Below are 19,608 nucleotides of genomic sequence, written 5' to 3' on the forward strand. Positions count from 1 at the left end.
TGCCACATAGCATAGAGGTTTGGGTGGAGATAGAGTATCCAGGTGATGTTGCTGCTCTTGAGATGCTTGTAGGACCTGAGCAGCATCGGTCTGCAGTTTCGAGAGCCCCTCTCATCCTCCTTATCTGTGCCTGGACCCCCCCCCCCCCCCTTCAGGAATGGGAACTGGTAGTCCTCGGGAAGTTGAAGTGGAACCTGGCAGCAGTCACCCCCAACGACTTCATCGAACACATCGTCCGGAAGCTTCCGTTGCCCAAGGACAAGCTGGCGCTGGTCCGCAAGCATGCGCAGACGTTCATCGCCCTATGTGCCACAGGTGGGGCTCTTCATCATGCTCTTCCTCCTCGCCGATATTGCGGAGAAAAGTTGGACATCTGTGTCTTGCATTAAACAAGAACAGACCCAGTTATGCCTCACGCCCATACCTCAGCCACTGGTCTTGCTGGTACGTAGACCGTGCCAGTTCCTGCTGAAACACTGGCCTCTGTGTCTCCTGTGATAATACACCGGCACTCTGACTCAGTCGCCATAGTCGTGTGCAGAAAATAACAACACTTTCACATTTATAACCATAAAGGGGAGCATTTCCCAAAAGTATAGTCGCTAACTATGTTAGCAACTTACATAGTTGGAACCATGCAACTGAATGGCTCCAACTATGCTAGTTGGTAACGGGAGAACTTGGGAAACACACCCAAGGATGATCTGAGACCAAGGCCTGATTCATCTTCCAGCTGCTAGTCTTGCTCCTTTAATTTCTCTGCCGGTATTTAGTAATTTTGCGTAATAAATATTTTATGACCTAGTGCAACGGCTGCAGCTGTCTTGCATCAACATCTTGAAAGTAGTTGCACAATCCATCCCATCCCACGAAAGTGGACTTCTTAGAAACCGTCGCTATGGCAATTTCAGTTGACTGGTTTTCGCGGGTCATTCAGTAAACACCACATATTATGACCGCAGAGAGATAAATGACCACGTGCAGTGTATGTCAACGGAAAGAAAGGTCTAGAATACAGGATGTGTGTGGTGCTCCTTCGTTACGCCTGTTCCTCAAATGCTGTGTCTCGTCTTCTGAACCTTAAGCCACACTTATGGGTGTCACTGACCTCCCTCCCCCCTGCTGGGTGCCGGACCTGCAGAAAAGGCATGGAAGAGGTCCCTGTGTTTCCTGGCTATGAGGTGGTAGGCCTCAAGCACCCCCCCCCCTACAAGGTCACTCTTTCACTGGCCTCTGATTCAGCTCACTAAGCTTTAATTTGAGGAAGCTGGGAGGCACTGATGGCTTTTCAGGGGTGGAGCTCTCTCATTGGCTGCTCGGTGGGGAAGGGCAGGGAGGCATGATGGGAAAATGCACTGATGGGAGATGCCGGGTGCTCACCATGGGAACCGGCGTGAGGCCCCAGGATACACTGCACACGGCACCGCGAAAGGTGCATGTGCACGTGTCTGTATTAGATAATGACTCTGCATGCTTACACATAGGAGCCATGCCAAAGCATATGATCTGACCACGGTGACCTCGGTGAGGAGGATGTGACATCATGGCATGCGCCATTACACTGGGCTGCAGAAAGACGCATGGAGACCCCTTTACTGACCGCCATGCCCTTTGCAGAAGGTTCTTAATTATGCCTCACTCAGCTCCGTTGTTCTCCTTCAAGTTCACTGCGTCCCACTCCCCACTTTCATCTCGTTGGAACCTTTTTTGGGATGAGAAACCGGGGTGAGGGGGAAGAGTCGGGCTGTCAATGGCTGTCAATGGTGCTCTATCGATGAAGCAGTTTTATTGGTGGATCTGATCATGTGTTGCAGGACAGCTCACATTAACTGCTAAGTGGCAAAAGCTTTCAGGGCTGCGCGAATGGGGGGGGGGGCACAGAGACAAGCATTTCATATACAGAGGAATAATGGAGGAGAAAAAAGTTTGTTAAGGGGGAGTACTGCAAGGCCCCCCTCTTGGCCAACAGTCCTCAGGGGTGAGTTGGGGGGGGGCTCTTGGCCTGTCTGTCTGACCAGTCACATCCAACCTGTCCAAACATAAATGGGTTCATGGGTTCTACCCGGTTGGTACCTGGCGTAACCCAGCGTGGGGCTGGGGGATGTTTCCAGAAACCTCAGTCCTGCACCCGGGCCACCCCTGTGTCAGTGGCGGGAGGAATTTCAGCCGATGGGAGGTGCGGCAGGGGGGGCTTGGAGGTCAGTCCTCAGAGGTTTTACATTTTCTGGATTTTTTGGTGAATTCCACCAGTATCCAGTACCGCTCGTGAGTGGTACGCTTGAGAATATTCCAGAGAAATGGCCTGGGAGAGTGGGGGGAGTCGCACTCACACAGGAGGCTGGCATCTGTGTGAGGGGAGGGGCGGGGCGGCCGCTGTGACTCAGATGCAGCTGGGCCAGTGTGGGAGGACTCATCACGGTGTTTGTTTGTTTACGGAGGGGATTCTAATTTCTGTTTCTTCCTCTCCGCTGGCCTCGTCCCCCGCTCCGTGTCTGCCACTCACTCTCTGGCTGCTCCAACACGCCCCCCCCCCCACCCCACCCCACCCCAGGAAGCCCAGGCTGCTCCATCCGGCTCAGTCTCTGGACCCACTATCATTTCCGAGCATGAGCCCGGTGGGAGTAAACATTCAGGGTTTTGGAGGTTGGCGCTGGGTCCTGTTACCGTGTGACGCAGACCCCCTTACAGCTGGCGTTTGGGTTGGGGGGGGGGCATGTCCCCGAGGTGTTTACATCACATTGTCACTCTCATTCTCCCACAACCGGCATGTTGTCACTCAAGCGCTGCCCCCCCAGAGCTCTGGGAGATGGCCAGATGGATTGTACGCGAGGGGTGGGGGGGGGGGATAGGCAGCCGTCTGGCTTTTGTGCAACTGTACGGCAAAACGGCGTGGCGCCAAGTGCCCCCCCCCCACCTCCCCACGTGTCAGCTCATCCAGATGCCCGCTCACCCATGGTACCACGGCCCAGAACCCGGCTCGGCCTCCACTCCCCCTGGTGGCTGCAAGCTCTGCTTTCTCTGAGGGCGGCATTCGAGATGTTGATGTTTCTTTGCGTGGACGGCAGACCCCAGGCTGAAGTGCCTTTTGTGGGACCCAAATGGCCAGCAGAGTTCCTGGATCTCTTTCAGCCTTCCGGGTCAAATGGACCTGAGGTTTTGACACGGCACATGGCAGATATTACCCCCCACCATCCAGGAGCAGGCCACCAAGGATTGGGGGGGGCAGAATGCCAGTACTGGGGTTCTTCCTGGCCTCATCTTCGGGGGCCGTTGTGGCGATCTGGTGTGAGCTGCCCGTACCCACATGCTGGGGGATGCCCCCCCCCCGGGGATCCCGCGCCGCTTGCCTGCTGCCCCGTCTGCTCCGGCGGGGGGGAATAATGACCCCGTTTATTTACGGGAGCGTTGTCCTGCGAATGAGGGAGCCCTGTGAATGTCAAAAGCCCCTTGAAGGGCAGCGTCAAGCGCTATCAAAGAAGCGGCTGCTCAGATTCCCTCCCCGCCGCCGCTCCCCCCCCACCGCCGCTACCACTTCCCCAGGAAAAAAAGGGGGGGGGGGGGTCTCTTAGAATCACTGCCCAGAGTTTGCTTTGCAATTGAATATGGCGATATGTTAATGTGGCAGCTGGGAGCCCATGATGCAGTCCTTAGGCCCTCAGGGGCCCAGGAACAGAGGAATGCCTGTGGGGGTGGGGGGAGGGTACTTTTATTTAAGGGGGGGGGGGGGGCATCAGCGGCTGGCCACAGAATAGAGGACGAGGTGTGGATAGGATAGGATAGGATAGGATAGGATAAGATAAGCCACGCCCCCCTCCCCAGTCCCCGGCCGCCCCTCCCCCTCGTGTCACCGGAGAGCTGTCGCTACATGTCTCCCGGCATCACGCGCAGGACGGGACCCCCGGCAGACGGAGACACGCTTCACGGATGCCCGCCGCACTCAATTACCACGGAGGGGGGGCAGGAAGGCTGCCTGTCGCAGGCAATGGAGGTCCAGCATGCGGGCTTTTCAGAGCCTCTCTGGGGGGCAGGGGCGGGGGGGGGGGAGAGGCGAGGCTGACAGCAGGTCAGGTTCCAGACCCGTCCGCAAGCTGTCCCGCTGCATTTGCACTGTCGGGGGGGGGGGGGGGCTTCCAGGCGTACGCCCGCCGGCCACACGTGCAAAGCAGACCTACAGCGCTGGGTGCTGGCAGGATCACTGTGCCTCTTTGTTCCGGAGCTTTCCAGCAGTGCTGGGGGGGGGGGGGGGTCCTTTTCAGGGAGCTTGAGATTTACAGGGAGGGGGGAGGAGAGGGGGCCTGGACCAGGGGTGGCAGCATGGGCATGTGGCAGGGTACAGGGTGGGGGGGGGTATGGCGCTGACCCTCGTCATCCTCATTCAACAGAATGAGTGACGCAGGAAATACCAATTCATAGTCTTATCATACAGTTATCGCCCCCTATTGCCCATAAAACTGAATTAATATGGAAGCACATTTTTAAGTTTTAAGTTCCTTAAAGTTTTATGGGTCATTTTGGCAGCGTAGAGGGTGGGTAGAGTGTTTTTGTTAAGGGGGTAGAAAAGGGGGGGGGGGGACGTCTTGATTGTTTGCATTGTATGTACACTTTCTTGTTCTTTGCAATAAAAAAAACTTTGAGGAGTATGTCCCGCTCAGTGCTGACTGTCATCCCTGTGTTTGTTACCCTCAGAGTTTAACTTCGCCCTCTACCCTCCGTCCATGATCGCCACGGGCAGCGTGGCCGCTGCCATTTGCGGCCTGCAGCTGGACAGCGTGGACCAGGCCCTGCGGGGGGACAACCTGACGGACCAGCTAGCTAAGATCACCAACACGGAAGTGGTGAGTAAGCAGGGAGAAGTGGGCCGTGGGCTGTAGGTGACGCAATGGGCACCTTTATTAATTGCACGGGTCTGGGGTAGCTTTCTGGACAGTTCTTGGGCTGCTGGGTTACTATAGAGATGATGAACGGGGCAGGTTCATCTCAGTCCGGTAGGTTCTGCCCGTCCCGCCCAGCACGTGCAGCCGGGAGCAGCACAAAGTCTCAAAGCCAGACTGCCAACCGCCCCGGGGTCTGTCGCTGTCGGAGTAGTCTCCAGCCCAGCGGCCAGTTCCCGCGCAGGACAGGACATCGGGGTGAGACCTGGGCAGGAACGTCTGTACCAAGTCCCGTTAAACCACCAAACCTAAACACGACCGCGGAGGTTGCCGGGCCCGACTCAGGGAATGTGCCACGCCTTCCCACAATCCCGCCTGTTTGTTTGGGAGGGAGAACGCACTCTCACTCTCAGTTCATGTCGAGGGATAGGTGTTCCTTCACAGGCGACGGCCCAGCCCAGAGGAACCCTGCACAGTGATTCTTCATCAGACTCCATAGCAGTGAGGCAGCAGTGTGGTCGCCAGGGTTACACTTCGGTCTGCAGTGCCAGTGTATGCATGTGTGAGGCAGCAGTGTGGTTGCCAGGGTTACACTTCGGTCTGCAGTGCCAGTGTATGCATGTGTGAGGCAGCAGAGGTGTCGCCTGCGGCCGGCAGCCCACATTTCATCGGGGGGGTGGGTGGGGGGGTATAGATAGACCTGGCAGCTGTGCCCTGCTCACCCATCCGTCTTGTAACGCCCCTAACCTCCATCTCTATTTCCAGTACATCTATCCCGCCACCCACCGTTAATCCCCACACACATTGATGTCCATAGATCCAATCCCTGGGGGCCTCAGCTCGGGGGGGGGGGGGGGGGCCTCAGCTCGGGGGGGGGGGGGGGGCCTCGCTGTGAAATCCGGGGGGGACAGTCGGCACAATTGGTACGCTGCTCGGTGCCTTTTAACAAACGGTCAGAAGTCTTCTGAACGGAGGAACACAGTAACCGGAACGATTCCTCGCAGAGAGAAAACCAACTAGCACAAAAACCTGAGGCCAAATTCGAACCCTACCTGCTATCCGTTTGGCTGCCATGGAGGTTAGTAAACCTGCATGGTGACACATGGACGTGTTCCCTTTCTGACGGCTTTCACAGAAGATTTCGTTTAAGTCGGTGACTCCGGCATCTGGCATCTGGCATCCATACTGCCGACAGTGAAGGAAAATCACTGTAACGTCGGGGCGTCACTGGGGATGACACATGGAATCATCCGGAATCCTTTTTTTTCCCTCCTAGATCGTCTTATTATGTCTATCCCCCAGCTCAGGGACAGTGCGTGCCGTGATGTCCCTCTTACTGCTCCTCGAAGATGAATCCCCTATGCGGCTTGTAGAGGAGGGGGGTGGGGTACCTGGGGGGGAGGGGGGGGCTGTTTTGGCGATATCTGCAGTTTTGCGGTAGCACGCAGCCAGTTCCTTTATGAGTTCGATGTCCTGGTTAATTTTCTCTGAGGAATTTTATTTTCGCGTGACTAATAGAGCAGGTCTCAGCAGGGGCGACATGATGATGCCGGTGGGGCATGGTGGGGAGGGGGGGGGGAGGGGCATGGTGGGGAGGGGGGGGACCACATCCTGCTTGGGAAATGCGTGGATTCAAGGGCGTATTTTGCCCAAGACCTCCACGCTCGGAGGCTGGCGTTCGAGAGACCGTCTCATGGCACGTTACCGACAAACTTCTCACGTTTTCAAACCTGGGGGAGGGGCCGTTTAATGCGGATTCCGTGTGCTCTGGACAGACGGTGTTTTTTCTCACTTGCTCTCAGTTATGCTGGGCACAAGCCTCTGGCAGCTGGTTAGTATTATTCCACATGTAAACTTATAGCTATAGCTTTGCTGGCTCGGTCCCCGGCCGCGCTCCATGCCGGCGGTCTGCGGAGCTGCTGCAGCTCAGTCCCCGTGTGGTCTGCTTTCCTCCACACTGCTCTCATCTGCCCACAGCAGTCATAATAAAGGCTCAAATTAGCTGCGAATTCCAAAAGAATGCTCACCACTCCACAAGCCTCTCTTTAACTCGGGTGGGGGCTCATGGGAGGCGACACCTTACAGCCTTCTAATCTAGATCTGCAGTGTGAGAGGGAGAGAGAGAGAAGGGAAAAGGGAGGAGGGAGCATATTTGTCTGTGTCTTAGCTTGGCTGCTGCAGTTCAGCATGTCTCCAGCAGGGGGATATCACCCTCCGATATCACTGCGTCACACCCCCCTATTTTCCCTCTTGCACCCAGACTCCGCATTTTCCCACAGGGTCTTGGTCTCTCCAGATGGTTTCTGCTTTCCCAGGACCCTCTGTAATGGTGCAGACTGGGGTGTGTAAAGTAGCAGGGGGTGGGGGGGGGGCTCTCAGGGGGGTTCTCTGTTTCTCCTGGTGGCCCTTTGAAGCTGTAACCTAACCTTGACGGGGTCCAGTCAGGTGGGGGCCCTTCGGGCAGAGGCCCTTCTCATTAAAAACACCCCCTTAACGGTCCCAGAAGACATGGATATAATTAACATAGTTTTGGTAATACCTGTGTTTTCCTGGTCGTCAAGGTGACTGGCCATGTTTTGACGGGGTTCAGCGGGGCTGCACAGGCATCCCGCTGCGGCCCTGGCATACTCATTAGCCTGGCATCCGGCGGTAACCGGGCAGCTACGATCGGCTGGCACCTGCAGCCCGTCTCGGACGGGCAGCGGGCCGGTGGCGGACGGGAATGCGGGGTCATGTGATGCTTTCATCCGCCACTACGCATTCCGCTGATGCGACATCCACAAAGGCAGGTGACATGGCAAGCATGACCAGGGAGCCGACCAGCTGGCACCCTCATGAGATGCCCTTTCAGCTGATTCCTCTCAATCTGAGGGAGCAGCGGCGCTGTTTTGAGGGTCGTCCTGTGGGGGACAGTAGGTCAGGACAAGGGAAGAGACCATAGGTGAGGACTGGGATGTAGACCGTGGGTGAGGACTGGGATGTAGACCGTGGTGAGGACCGGGATGTAGACCGTGGGTGAGGACCGGGATGTAGAACGTGGGTAAGGACCGGTATGTAGACCGTGGGTGAGGACCGGGATGTAGACCGTGGGTGAGGACCGGTATGTAGACCTTGGGTGAGGACCGGGATGTAGAACGTGGGTGAGGACCGGTATGTAGACCGTGGGTGAGGACTGGGATGTAGACCGTGGGTGAGGACCGGTATGTAGACCGTGGGTGAGGACCAGGATGTAGAACGTGGGTGAGGGCTGGTATGTAGACCGTGGGTGAGGACCGGGATGTAGAACGTGGGTGAGGGCTGGTATGTAGACCGTGGGTGAGGACCGGGATGTAGAACGTGGGTGAGGGCTGGTATGTAGACCGTGGGTGAGGACTGGGATGTAGACCATGGTGAGGACTGGTATGTAGACCGTGGGTGAGGACTGGGATGTAGACCGTGGGTGAGGACTGGGATGTAGACCGTGGATGAGGACTGGTATGTAGACCGTGGTGAGGACTGGGACATGGCTCCCAAAACTGCAGCCACCAAATCAATCCTCCTGTCAATTTCACGTTGTTCTCTTTCACCGTCACTTGTGAACAAGATCCCGAGATGCTTAAACTCCTTCCACGACCACTAATCCATTGCTAGGCTTCACCACTGCCCTGTGGTCTGTGTTACAGGACTGCCTGAAGTCGTGCCAGGAGCAGATCGAGCGGGTGCTGGTGAGCAGCCTGCGGGAGAGCCGTGTCGGCCGGAAGGGTCAGGAGGAGCAAGACCAGTCCAGCACCCCCACGGACGTCAGGGATGTGAACCTGCAGTGAGGCCAGCAGGGGGCGCCTGGCAGGGCAGACTGACAGAAAAAACTGAGACAAAAAAAGCAAGAAAAAAAACAAAAACAAGAAAAAAATCAGCCCCAACGGAACCATTTTCTGTTTTGTTTTACAAAAACCTGCTCCCATATATACACACAGATATATACACACAGATATATATATATATATATATATATATATATATATATATATATATATATATATATAACAAAATAAAAGCTATTTTACATACAAATACACATATTTCGATTACAAATTTATACAAAAAATCTCTATGGTGCCTCAAATTTTTATAAGGGAGACCTATTTTTCATACATATTTCTATTGTATATGCATAAGTTATATTTGATAATTATATATATATAAAGATAACTATATATGATAAACAGCTTCTGAATTTAGTGGGCAAACTCACTCTTTGCGTATTACGTGCAGTGGGGGGTATTTTATCTTGTTTTATTTTTTCTCTTTTTTTTGTTGTGTATGTGGGTTGAGCCTCCCTGTTGGAGGGGGGCGAGGGGACGGGGACGGCTGCTCAGTGGATGGGGCTGTGTGCACCTCCACAAATGTCTCTATGGCAAATGGAAAATGAGCAGCACTCCAAGAGTAGGATGGGGGGGGGTCACCATTCAGTGCGCAGTGAGGAAACAGCAAGCAAGCAATGCAGAATGTCATTTACTATTAAATAAATTATTATTATTATTAATATTATTATTATTATTGAGTAGATTAATGTTGTTTATGGTGCCTTATGGAACCGTAAAGTGCTAATTTCAGCCTGTGTGCTCAGTGTGTCTGTGTGTGTCTGACATCAAACAGGAAGATGGGGGGGGGCATGTCCGGGGGTTTCCATACCCACACTTCCCCTGCACGTATTTGTCACACATGCCCCCCAGGATGGACGTTTGTCTCTTACAGCCTGGAAAAATGAGAGGGCTGGTCCCACTCGTGAAAGAGAGACAAAGGGGGGGGGGAGTTGGAGTGAGGACAGTTAGGCAGGTCTCACTGCCATGTCGGGGTTAACAGAAAAGGAGGGAAAGGGAGGTTTTATCATAGGGTCCAGCTCTGCTTCACTGCCAAGTTACCAAACAATACTGGCATGTATTTAGTAGCCTGTATTTTGTTTTATTATTTGGTTACTTTAGTGATTTTAACTTGGACCGACTGGGCGATTCTGAGCGATGGAGATGACTGTGCCCACAAGGGGGTGCTAGCACGTGAGTATGAGAGAGTATGAGATGTAGGTGTGGCTCTGTGAGGGCAGGTAGGAGACAGGGCTGGAGGACTTAGCTGATTTGGGGCTGATTGGGCGAGTTGGGCAGGAGAACATTTATTCAGTCAGGCCTCCGGGAGGCGGAAGCGAGCTGCTTAGCGCATGAAAAGGTGCTGGAAGCTAGAGGACCATGGGCTTGTTGGGGTTTGACGGCACAGGGTCATTGCATGCTCTACCATCCCTGAAACGGGCACCCTGGAGTTACAGACGGGTCAGTCTCGAGATCAGACGTGAGAGAGCAGTTTGGGGTGGAGGGGGTCATGCAGTGCGAGCTGCTGTCGTACCGTCTTGTGGATCCTCACACCATCTTAGATGTTTGGCTCCTTCCGAGCCCCGTGATGGCGACATACTCCTCTGGGAACGAGTGAGGTTATCGCAATGCAGCAATAGCTGTAGGGTGATTCATGGCCGTCTGTTTAATTGTTGTTGTATCATTGGGCTGGATCCCTGTGTTCTTCCAAAGTCAGCAGCATATGGGTGTTGATGTTAACCGTAAATGTCCATAACGGGGGTGGGCAGGGGAGGGGGGGGGCGGGGTCCCATTGATAAGCATTCCAAATAAGACAGATGGTGGTCTGATCGCTTAATATTAATGTTATTTAAAAAAATTTTACTAGAAATATGCCAATGCCTTTACAAAGAAAAGGTTTGCAAAATTTTCTTTACATTTGTTGTTTTCTGTTTTTTTTTTTTTTTATTATTAAGTCATTAAATGTTTGTTTTACTTGAATTTGTTTTTGCTACATAGTAAAGTCACTCTGGTGATGTACAAAAACGGAAAATCATTAAGGCTTGTTCTGTGTTTGTTTTTGCACAAGTTTTTCTTTTTGTTATTTTATTTTTATTAAAAAGTGTAAGCTGTTATGCTTCAGCAGCCGTCAGACGTGTAGAGTCGGGCCGCCTTCCGGCCGTGCGCTGACACCCCCACGGCGCACACTCACGGCTGCAGCGTTGCGTCGGCCTGGCCTGGTGTCTAGGGAGAGAAACATGCTGCTTGAAAGGCTTTCGATGCGGGTTCCTGTAAAATCCCCTTAACCTCCTGCTCCGCGGTCGTCCGGAAATCTCCTCAACATGCTCATAAGAACTTCTTTTGATTTGAAGAGTGGGTGAGGGTGTGTCCTTTGCTTCTTGTTTTTATTGGGCGACAGAATAGTGGGCGGGTGGGGAGAGATGCATTCTTTACATTTATACGAGTGTGTAGTTGTAGTGAGTTTTTTTCTGCGAGAATGACATTGTTTGGCAGGTAACTCGTGTCTCTCGTGTCGCTCAAGTCCCCAGCACTCTGCAGAAAGTCACTTCCTGCCTGCCATTCCATGTACTGTAACTTTAACCCCAATCCTGAAAATCATCCATGACACGGAACCGTAGTCTGACGGTCAGTTTTAGCAATTACCTGTGAGCAGAAAAGTCTGGGTACAGTTGTATTGTTGTTTTTTTTAAGGGGGGGTCGTTCATACAGTTCGATATTATTTTCCAAAAAAGAGTGTTAAGACCTGAATTTATGGTTTTTTTTTTTTTTGCGCTGCTAAAAGCTACAATTTTGTTTCATACTTATATACAAATAACATTACATAGGTGTAATGTGTCACTTGAGTGTGCTGCTATTTTATAAACCTTTGTACCATAGTATAATTGTTATAACGACTAGAAACGTTCAGAATACTGAAGCAGAGGGTGAGAAAATGCTAGACGAGTGTGTGACTGGAAACGCTCTCTGTAAAGTTTTCTCGATTAACGCGTCTGTCCATTTCCTATCCTTTCCCCCCATGTCACACCTTGCAAAGGTGGGGTGTTCACGTATTGGAGGTTCACGGTGATGAGCTCATCAGGAGTGTATCCCAGTATTTCACAATGTCATGGTCCATGCAGGAAATGACAGGTTTCCCATACTGTTGCCAAGTCGGTTGTCGAGAAAGACATCACCCCCCCACTAAAACAGGGAACAGGGGAATCAAAGGTCCCAGCATGGACTGAGATGTTAGCGGGGGGGGGGGGGGGGTCACCAAAATAAGGAGATACTCATTGAACTTCAGTACTGGGTCATGAAATTTGTCAGCCAGTCAGATTCTCATAAACGATGTTGCCAAATATGTGACTGTGGGAAACATAGGGGTTTTACAAACGGCGTATGACACAGCGTTTTGTATTTTCTTCCTATTGTGTCTGTGCAACGGCAAGTCAGTTATGAAGATACTGCCACAGTTTATATCCGCAACAATTCCACTTTCCGTACATGAAAAAACATCGGCCTCCAAAGTCTGTTCTTAGGAGGTCTCAGAGATGAACTCTGGTCAATAAAATTCATGTGTTCTCCTTATGAAGTTTTAAAAAGGGGTCGCTGTTTTATTTTCTTCCACTATAAACCACATTGTGTACCTCAGTATGTCAGTTGCACAAACTCTGTTCAATAAACGTCTGCTTTAATGACTGTGATGTCATACTGGCTTATCGTTATTATCCTGTCTGTCTTCTTAAATAAAATAATTATTTTTGCTTGAAATTGAGCAGTTTGCGGCCTGTTAATGTGTCCTGAAGCAACATCTAGGAAGGGGACTGGATTAGAAACTAGGTTGGAGGGGACTGGGAATATGTATCCTGCTGGAAATAGAGGAAAATAGTGTCCATTGAAGAGTGATGGACATGTGCATTGGCTAATTTTTAATATGAAGATGCTAAAATGAGCTTTCCCACTTTGAAAGTGGGAAAAGACACCTGTGCCAATTGCAGGGCTGTTTCTAGCTATCAAAACGTGTACCTGAGGCCTGACTTGTTTTGTTTATGAAGGAAGATTGGCATCAGGGCTGAAATACTCAGGGCTCGGCTTAAAATACTCAAGGCTATAGCTCTGAATAGGGATGTTCCTGCTGTTGTCCAGTGAAGCACACACCGTAATCCCAGTGTCCTACAGCGGCACTTCATGGGATGATGTATTCTGTAGTACCTAATGTTTAATATTTGTGCAACTGAGGCAGCCAACAAGTAGCCAATGTTCTGCATGCATGTGGTCAGGTCTGAAAATTAAAGGGCTTACTAACTTTTCTCATGAGAAAGTCTATAGATATCACTTCTGAAAATCAGGAATGTACCTTTGTCACAAGAGTTATTTCCCCTGAAATTGCTAAGCAACCCATAAATAGTTTGAAAAAGAAATACAAAAATTAGAGTGTACTACATGAGGTAAAGTTCAGATGTTGGGGTGAGATATCACATTCATGGAGGTCAGGGGAAGTAATTTCAAGATGTCATCAGTGACTTGGCCCCACGACCCTGGGCATAATAAGCAGTCAGAAGATTAATGGATGGATCAAATACTGAATGGTAGATAGGGCTGGGCGATTAATCGGAAATTATTCAAAACTGACATTCAGAACCTCTAACCAACGTAATCTTGCCCATGTCAGTTATTTCGTTTTTTTTTATTCTGTTAATACTTTAAAAACAGTGTGTGTTCACATGGACTGTCTCCTTAAAAACATACTACTGCATGTGTTGTCACGTGACTCCACCCTATTCAGTCTGTGACACGGAAGCACCATGGAGGCGAACTCAAACACCGAGCCACCTGAACAACGTAAATCCCATGTAATAAATATAAAAATGTGAATTAGATGGAAATCTGCCTTGAGACATACAGAAAAAAATCGGTTATAATAATCATCTGCTTATAGTGATCAGTTTCACACAAACAGACGTGATCACTATATATAAACGGTTTCCATTGTAATTTATTTTGCTTGCAAGAAATGCAAACTATTTATTTTCTACTTTTTTAGGGAATTTGCGTTTTACGTTAAAACTGACCGTTTTCACAGGACATTTCCATTTCAAGAGATTTGTGCTTTGAATTGAGTTGTTTAAAATATTCAATAAATGGCCATAAGTGGTTAATTTGTGTGTTTCCTTCAGTTATTTTAAAATCATAAAGATGTACAGTCTTTCATTAGAAAAAAATAGCAGCTTTAACAGTTGAGCATATTTACAGTGAACACCTTGTCCCTGAAATATGAGGGGAAAAGAATTATGGTTCATTAGTCGTAATCAAAGTAAAATGTTCAATTAATCGTGATATTGATTTAAGGTCATATCACCCAGCCCTAATGGTAGAGATGTTGAATTTAAGGGATGTTTTGATTGCTTTTAAAGATGGCTTCAAAAAAATCTATGAAAAGTGAGTCAAAACAGTTTGTTTCAAATCTAGCTATTATTTTTCGTCCATGAAAAAAGAAGAGCGGAACAACTTATGATGAGTAATATTTTGACAATCTCATATACATCTGGTTTATTGTTCCTGGACATGTGACCTTAAGGGAAACAGCAGTTTTAATTCACCACTTGTGTCAGTGCAACTTTCATCCATCCATTTTCTGTAGCTGCTTGTCCTATTCAGGATCACAGGGGTCCAGAGCAAGTTCCCATGTATCAGGTAGTATTGTTTTCACATGTGAAAGAATTCATGAACATCTGCATGTGTTTTTTGTAGGAACTAACCATCTACATAGACCTGAACTACCTGCGTACTTCGTAATTGCTACAGCCCAGTACACAGAAAATGGTGACGCAGCGCCACAGAATTGTGACGCAAGAGCGAAAGCGACGATCTAGAGAAGTCGCAGCCGGGGCGCCGCTACCATGCTCACCTTCGGCTTGACCATAATCCGGCAGTAAGTAACGAGGGATTGGGGCCATCTGGGTCCCTGAAGTTCTGCCGGTGCATGTTAGCCTTTAACCGGAGGAGGGGCGGCGAAGACGAAAAATAACGCTACCGAAATACGGTGATTCGGCCGCCTCGCATGCGTCCAGCCGCCAGCGTTTTACTGTAGCTGTCCAATGAACTTCGTGTCTGATCTGATCTCCGGGATCCTGGTACAGAAACCATGTCAAACGCAACGTCGTTAGTACGCCGCAAATGAAGGGAGGGGCGGGGGAGGTCACATTACCGTTAGCTTCCGTGCCTCCATGAAGGTCAGAAAGCACTGGTGTTTAAACATAACACTTAATTCATCCAAGAGATCCTTTCCTGTTCCCTGTACGCAAAATACATTTAACATAACGGCGGCTTTTGAACGACAGAAGTTTCACGTCGTGTAAATATCAGCCGTCGCAGTCTCTGTATAGCTGATTTAATAACATCCTCCTCCCTGAAAGGTCTTTGTTTCCACGCATTGCTGCGCTTAGGAAGCGCGGCACCTCGCCGTGTGCATCTTCCGCGTGTCCTGACCATGGCTCTCCCTGTTCCCTTCTAGTGGAGAAACCCAGTACAATAAGGACAAGCTTCTCCAAGGTACCACTGCCGTGCTGCGCGTTTCTGACCTCATCCCCGTCTAACGCCGGTCTTCCTTTCACAGGGTCGCCAACTCTCACGCATCTGGCGTGACACTCACACCTTCAAACCCTCACGCTCATGGACGAAATGTTACGGCAATTCTGTATTATTCCATTATAAAAATAAAATTAACTACACCAAAAGCGTTGGAGTAGTTTGCAAACGAAGTTGGCAACCCTGCTTTCATATTAAACACCGTAATACATCATGAGTTAGGGGGCCCTGCAGATCCCCTGTACCACGCGTACGCTTGAAATCGTCTTTGCATGACATAACAGCGCTGTCTCCTCCGCGGACTTGCAGGGCAGGGCGTAGATGCGCCTCTGTCCGACACGGGCATGCAGCAGGCGGAGGCTGCGGGCCGCTACCTCAGGCAGCTGAAGTTCACCAATGTGTTTGTCAGTGATCTGCAGCGGGCCAGGCAGGTAGGCCCTCGGTTGTCAAGGAAACGGTGTGTGTGTGTGTGTGTGTGTGTGTTGTAATTTAAATGTAATTAAAAAATAGACAGGGGCTATCGTCAGCAATTGAGAAACATCTTAATCTGTCGCTGTCTCACCATTTTTCCAGTTAGTTAATCCAGCATGTTTCCATGTATGGTAAAAGATTTAAGGGCCAAATTTTCTGTGTGGGTGTTTAGCAGACAAATGATTCAAATTCATTGAAAATCTTTTTTGCAAATCAGACAGAATCCACAGTAAAACACACTGGCTATGTGAAAAGCTGTGATTTTCACTCCCACATAGTTTTATCATTCAGGAAAAAAAGGTTACAGTAGTTGGAAAATATTTTCACGGGGAAGATTATTCAGCAGGTTATGAGGATGTGAGACATCATTGTGCAAAATACCATGTTTATACTAATAATCTCAAAGTCTGCACATTTACTTTGTGGTTCTGTCTGGAAGTGGTTCTGTTGAATCATTCCTTCCTGTTGATCGTCTCTCTTATTTCCAGTGTAACCTATTAAAAATATTTCAGACCACAAGCACAATCCCAGGACACGTTCAGCTGTTTGGCCGTTCAGAAGCTTCCTCTAGTTACCCATCCGGTTGTAGAAATTTACTGTATTTGGAGGACAGTGTCAGTAATCAGAGTGATGATGTAATAATGTGAGAGTGATGATGTAATAATATGTCCCTTAACCGCAGACGTGGTTCCCAGCAGGAGACCCCAAGCAGCCTCGCTCTCGTTCCTGTCTTTCAGACTGCCGACATCATCCTCAGAAACAACTTGCATAGCTCTGATGTTGAAATCGTCTCTGACCCTCTGCTCAAGGAGCGGGTGAGTGAAAATCTGTGTTTTTGATGGCTGCTGTGTTGGGGCTGGGCCCAGTCACCGGGCAGGGGGAATAGGGGAGGGTGTAACCTTAAAGCATGGAATGTTGTTTCTCTGATCTCCTGCTCTGTACCAGTGGCAGCACAGCCAGACTGATCTTTGACCTCTGTGCAGAGTTTCGGGATTGCAGAGGGACGGCCAGTGGAGGACCTGAAGAACATGGCCAGGGCAGCTGGTCTGTCATGCCCAGAGTTCACCCCCCCTGAGGGAGAGACCCCAGAGCAGGTGAGGAGGGAGGGGGACCCCCAAAAAGCCGTGTGTGTGGTGGACTACACGGTCTCTTCCTCCTTGTGACCTGACTGCATTTTTAAGTGTAATACACAAAAGAAACACTAGAGGGCCATAAAACACTGCTGGACCAAAAGTCATTCCTATGTTTTTTAGATGATTTACTGTTTCGCTAACACCTTTGCTGCTACAATTGGTGCTGTTCTGATACAAAATTCAAATGCACCGTAAACCGGTCAGATTTATGAACATAAATGGTGTGTAAAAGCAGATGGAAGGTGTCTTCCTTTAAGTTAGAGGCTGATAAGAGACCAAGTAACTGATGAATCAATGGTGACTTTTTCCAGCATCTCTAAGTATGTGCAGCTGCAGAATTTGAATAATAATATTTTATAAATAATTATTAAAAGTGGGATTGACAGGGTAAACCTTCTTGAATTGGCGAAATACACCCTGCGATTATCTGCTCGATTTCAGGCCTACTGGGCATTTTTGCACTGTCAGCGTGATTGAGGTAAGATGCGATCTACTCTGGGGTCGCTGAGCTCTTGCCCTTTCCTCCGGGGATCGGATTTCGCCCCATGATGTGGTAAATTTCCGTTGACCGGGGCAGTCTTCGTGCGTAAGCACATGTTCCAGTGCTGCCCTCGTGGGTCTCGGACATTGTGTCCACGCAGTAGCTGGTGAGCAGGTCTCTCTGGCCATATCTGTGGTGACCATCTCTGGGGCTTTCAAGAACGTCATCATTTCCTGTAGATATGTCATAACGGCATAGGGATCCCTGCCCTGTCGGAGCGGCGGGATACGGCATCGCACCCTAGTCATCGCCGTCATTTTGCCGAGTTCGATTCTGAGCGGAGATGATACGTTCTCGTGCGGCATCGCCGTGAGCCAGGCCTCGTGATAATCGTGACTTTATCATGAGTCTGGGACACATCCGCAGCTACTATGTTCACTTTAACCAAACTCTGCGCTAATGCAGATCTAATCTCGTTCCGAATGCTGAAGCGAGGTGATATTTCAGAGAGATATACGGTGTTGCGTTCTGCTAATTCAACAAGACGTGCCTCTTTAATTAACTTGACGCCGCCTGATGGAAATGTGACCGTGGTTTTTTTTGTTCGAAAATTCATATGCTCCACTGAAGAAGGAAGTCAGACCATTGGTGAAACTTACATGGTAACATCAGATTAAAAGGTGCAAAATAAAATGAGCTCATTGACTGCATAGGCTGAAAATTAGATTCAGATAGAAGTAAAATATAAAAGCAGGATTAAAAAATCAAGATACAGGTAATGAAATGTGGATGCTTCTGTCAGCTGAGGTTTGTTCTTTACCTTTTGATATATATGTTTTTTACTTTACATTTTATAAGTAACAACGGTATATCGCAGTGGGGCCAGTGGGGCCAGTGTCCACACAGTCTGCATGTAGTCCAGTGCCAGTGTCACATGCAGTAGCAAACTGTAACCTGCAGTGAAATGAAAAGTGCTCAGCTCTGCCTTAATGAAAAACATTAAAGCAATGAACAAAAAAAAAAGTAACAATGTAATAAATGTTTCATGAATAAAGAACAAAAAGTTATACTGAAAAAAGGAAAACCAGAGGGAAAAGGAAAAAAGTTACATATTTCACGCGTCTCTGCACAGTTTGTCAGATATCGGGTCGCTGGCCGATGATGGTGCTCCGTGTGATGTCATGATAGCATCAGGTAAATGGCAGGTTGCTTTCCAGGTTTGGTTTTGGCAGTTGCGGGTTCGAGCCATTGAGATGGAGAGGCTCACCACCACGTGTTCCCCGCAGGTCAAGCTACGCATCAAAGCTTTCATGGAGACTCTGGTCCACCGCATGGCCGTAGAGCACTGCAGCAACGGGCAGCTGGGTGCGGAGCTGCAGGGCCCCCCCGCCGGCCTCCCCGATGATGGCGTCCGGGCTCTGGCCCCCCACGCCCTGGTGGTGAGCCACGGTGCCTACATGCGCGTGGCAGTGCGCTACCTGGTGGAGGACCTGCACTGCGGCGTGCCGTGCGACGCCAAGCTCTCCCACGTCTTCTCTGCCTGTCCCAATACCGGCATGTGCCGCTTCGTCGTCACACTGCCCGCCAGCAAGCCGCACCTGCCTTCCGCCGCCATCCGCTGCATCTTTGTCAACAGGAAGGACCACCTGAAGGCCGCCAAGGAGGAAGTGTAACAGCGGCGAGCAAAGACAGGCCGGGCTTTACCCAGAATCCTCCGGGAGAAAGTGGTGCATACCTCACTCTAGTGAAGATCTTATTTATTTGAACTCCTGTATTGTTCTTATACAGGCATGTAATTATTAATAACAAACGAAAACCCCATTTAAAGGGGTGTGCAGTTGCCGTCCGTTAAATTTTAAGGAATTTCCATCCCCACTACAAAGCAATATAAACGTGATTATTAATACGTCATAATTCTCTTTGCACGTTTATAAGTTATTTCAACTGTCTGCAGATGTTCAAATAGCGCTTCCCGACGTAAGCTCTAGATCACCAAAAACTGGATGGATGGATGCATGGATAGATGGATGAGTGAACGGATAGAAAAGCATTTTAAATGCAGCCTGCAGCATTAGCTGTGTCGATGCACTGAGTGTTTTCGTTTTTAATGCAGTGCTAATGAGAATCAGCCAGTGTGGCATCTCTGTGTTTGTTTTATTTTCGACAAGAAAAAAATATTAACTTATTTATGTGGAGGACAATACTTGCACATTTTACTGTAATAAATGTTCATTTGTGTTCTTAAA

At 49.5% G+C, this 19,608-nt stretch overlaps 2 protein-coding genes across 6 annotated transcripts in view; both read left to right on the forward strand.

Moving 5' to 3' along the window:
- Positions 1–12,460, forward strand: part of LOC111857566 (G1/S-specific cyclin-D2) — a 115,164-nt gene extending 102,704 nt beyond the window's left edge. For all 3 annotated transcript variants that reach the window (XM_023838574.2, XM_023838582.2, XM_023838566.2), the window contains 3 exons: positions 156–315; positions 4,687–4,835; positions 8,534–12,460. In XM_023838574.2, the coding sequence (XP_023694342.1) occupies positions 156–315; positions 4,687–4,835; positions 8,534–8,674 (450 nt within the window). In that variant the 3' untranslated portion in view covers positions 8,675–12,460. The remainder of the gene's footprint in view (positions 1–155; positions 316–4,686; positions 4,836–8,533) is intronic.
- Positions 12,461–14,487: 2,027 nt separating this feature from the next.
- Positions 14,488–19,608, forward strand: tigarb (TP53 induced glycolysis regulatory phosphatase b). Of its 3 annotated transcripts, none has more exons than XM_023838638.2 (6): positions 14,488–14,732; positions 15,204–15,241; positions 15,587–15,708; positions 16,486–16,563; positions 16,732–16,842; positions 18,649–19,608. In XM_023838638.2, the coding sequence occupies exons 3-6, from the start codon at positions 15,622–15,624 to the stop codon at positions 19,033–19,035; spliced, it is 663 nt and encodes a 220-aa protein (XP_023694406.2). In that variant the 5' UTR covers positions 14,488–14,732; positions 15,204–15,241; positions 15,587–15,621; the 3' UTR covers positions 19,036–19,608. The 3 variants fall into 3 exon arrangements, with proteins under 3 accessions (XP_023694406.2, XP_023694377.2, XP_023694386.2); XM_023838609.2 differs by having other exon boundaries at positions 14,494–14,621; XM_023838618.2 differs by having other exon boundaries at positions 14,516–14,621; positions 16,431–16,563.

Source organism: Paramormyrops kingsleyae, chromosome 3 (genome assembly GCF_048594095.1).
Source record: "Paramormyrops kingsleyae isolate MSU_618 chromosome 3, PKINGS_0.4, whole genome shotgun sequence".
NCBI lineage: Eukaryota > Metazoa > Chordata > Actinopteri > Osteoglossiformes > Mormyridae > Paramormyrops > Paramormyrops kingsleyae.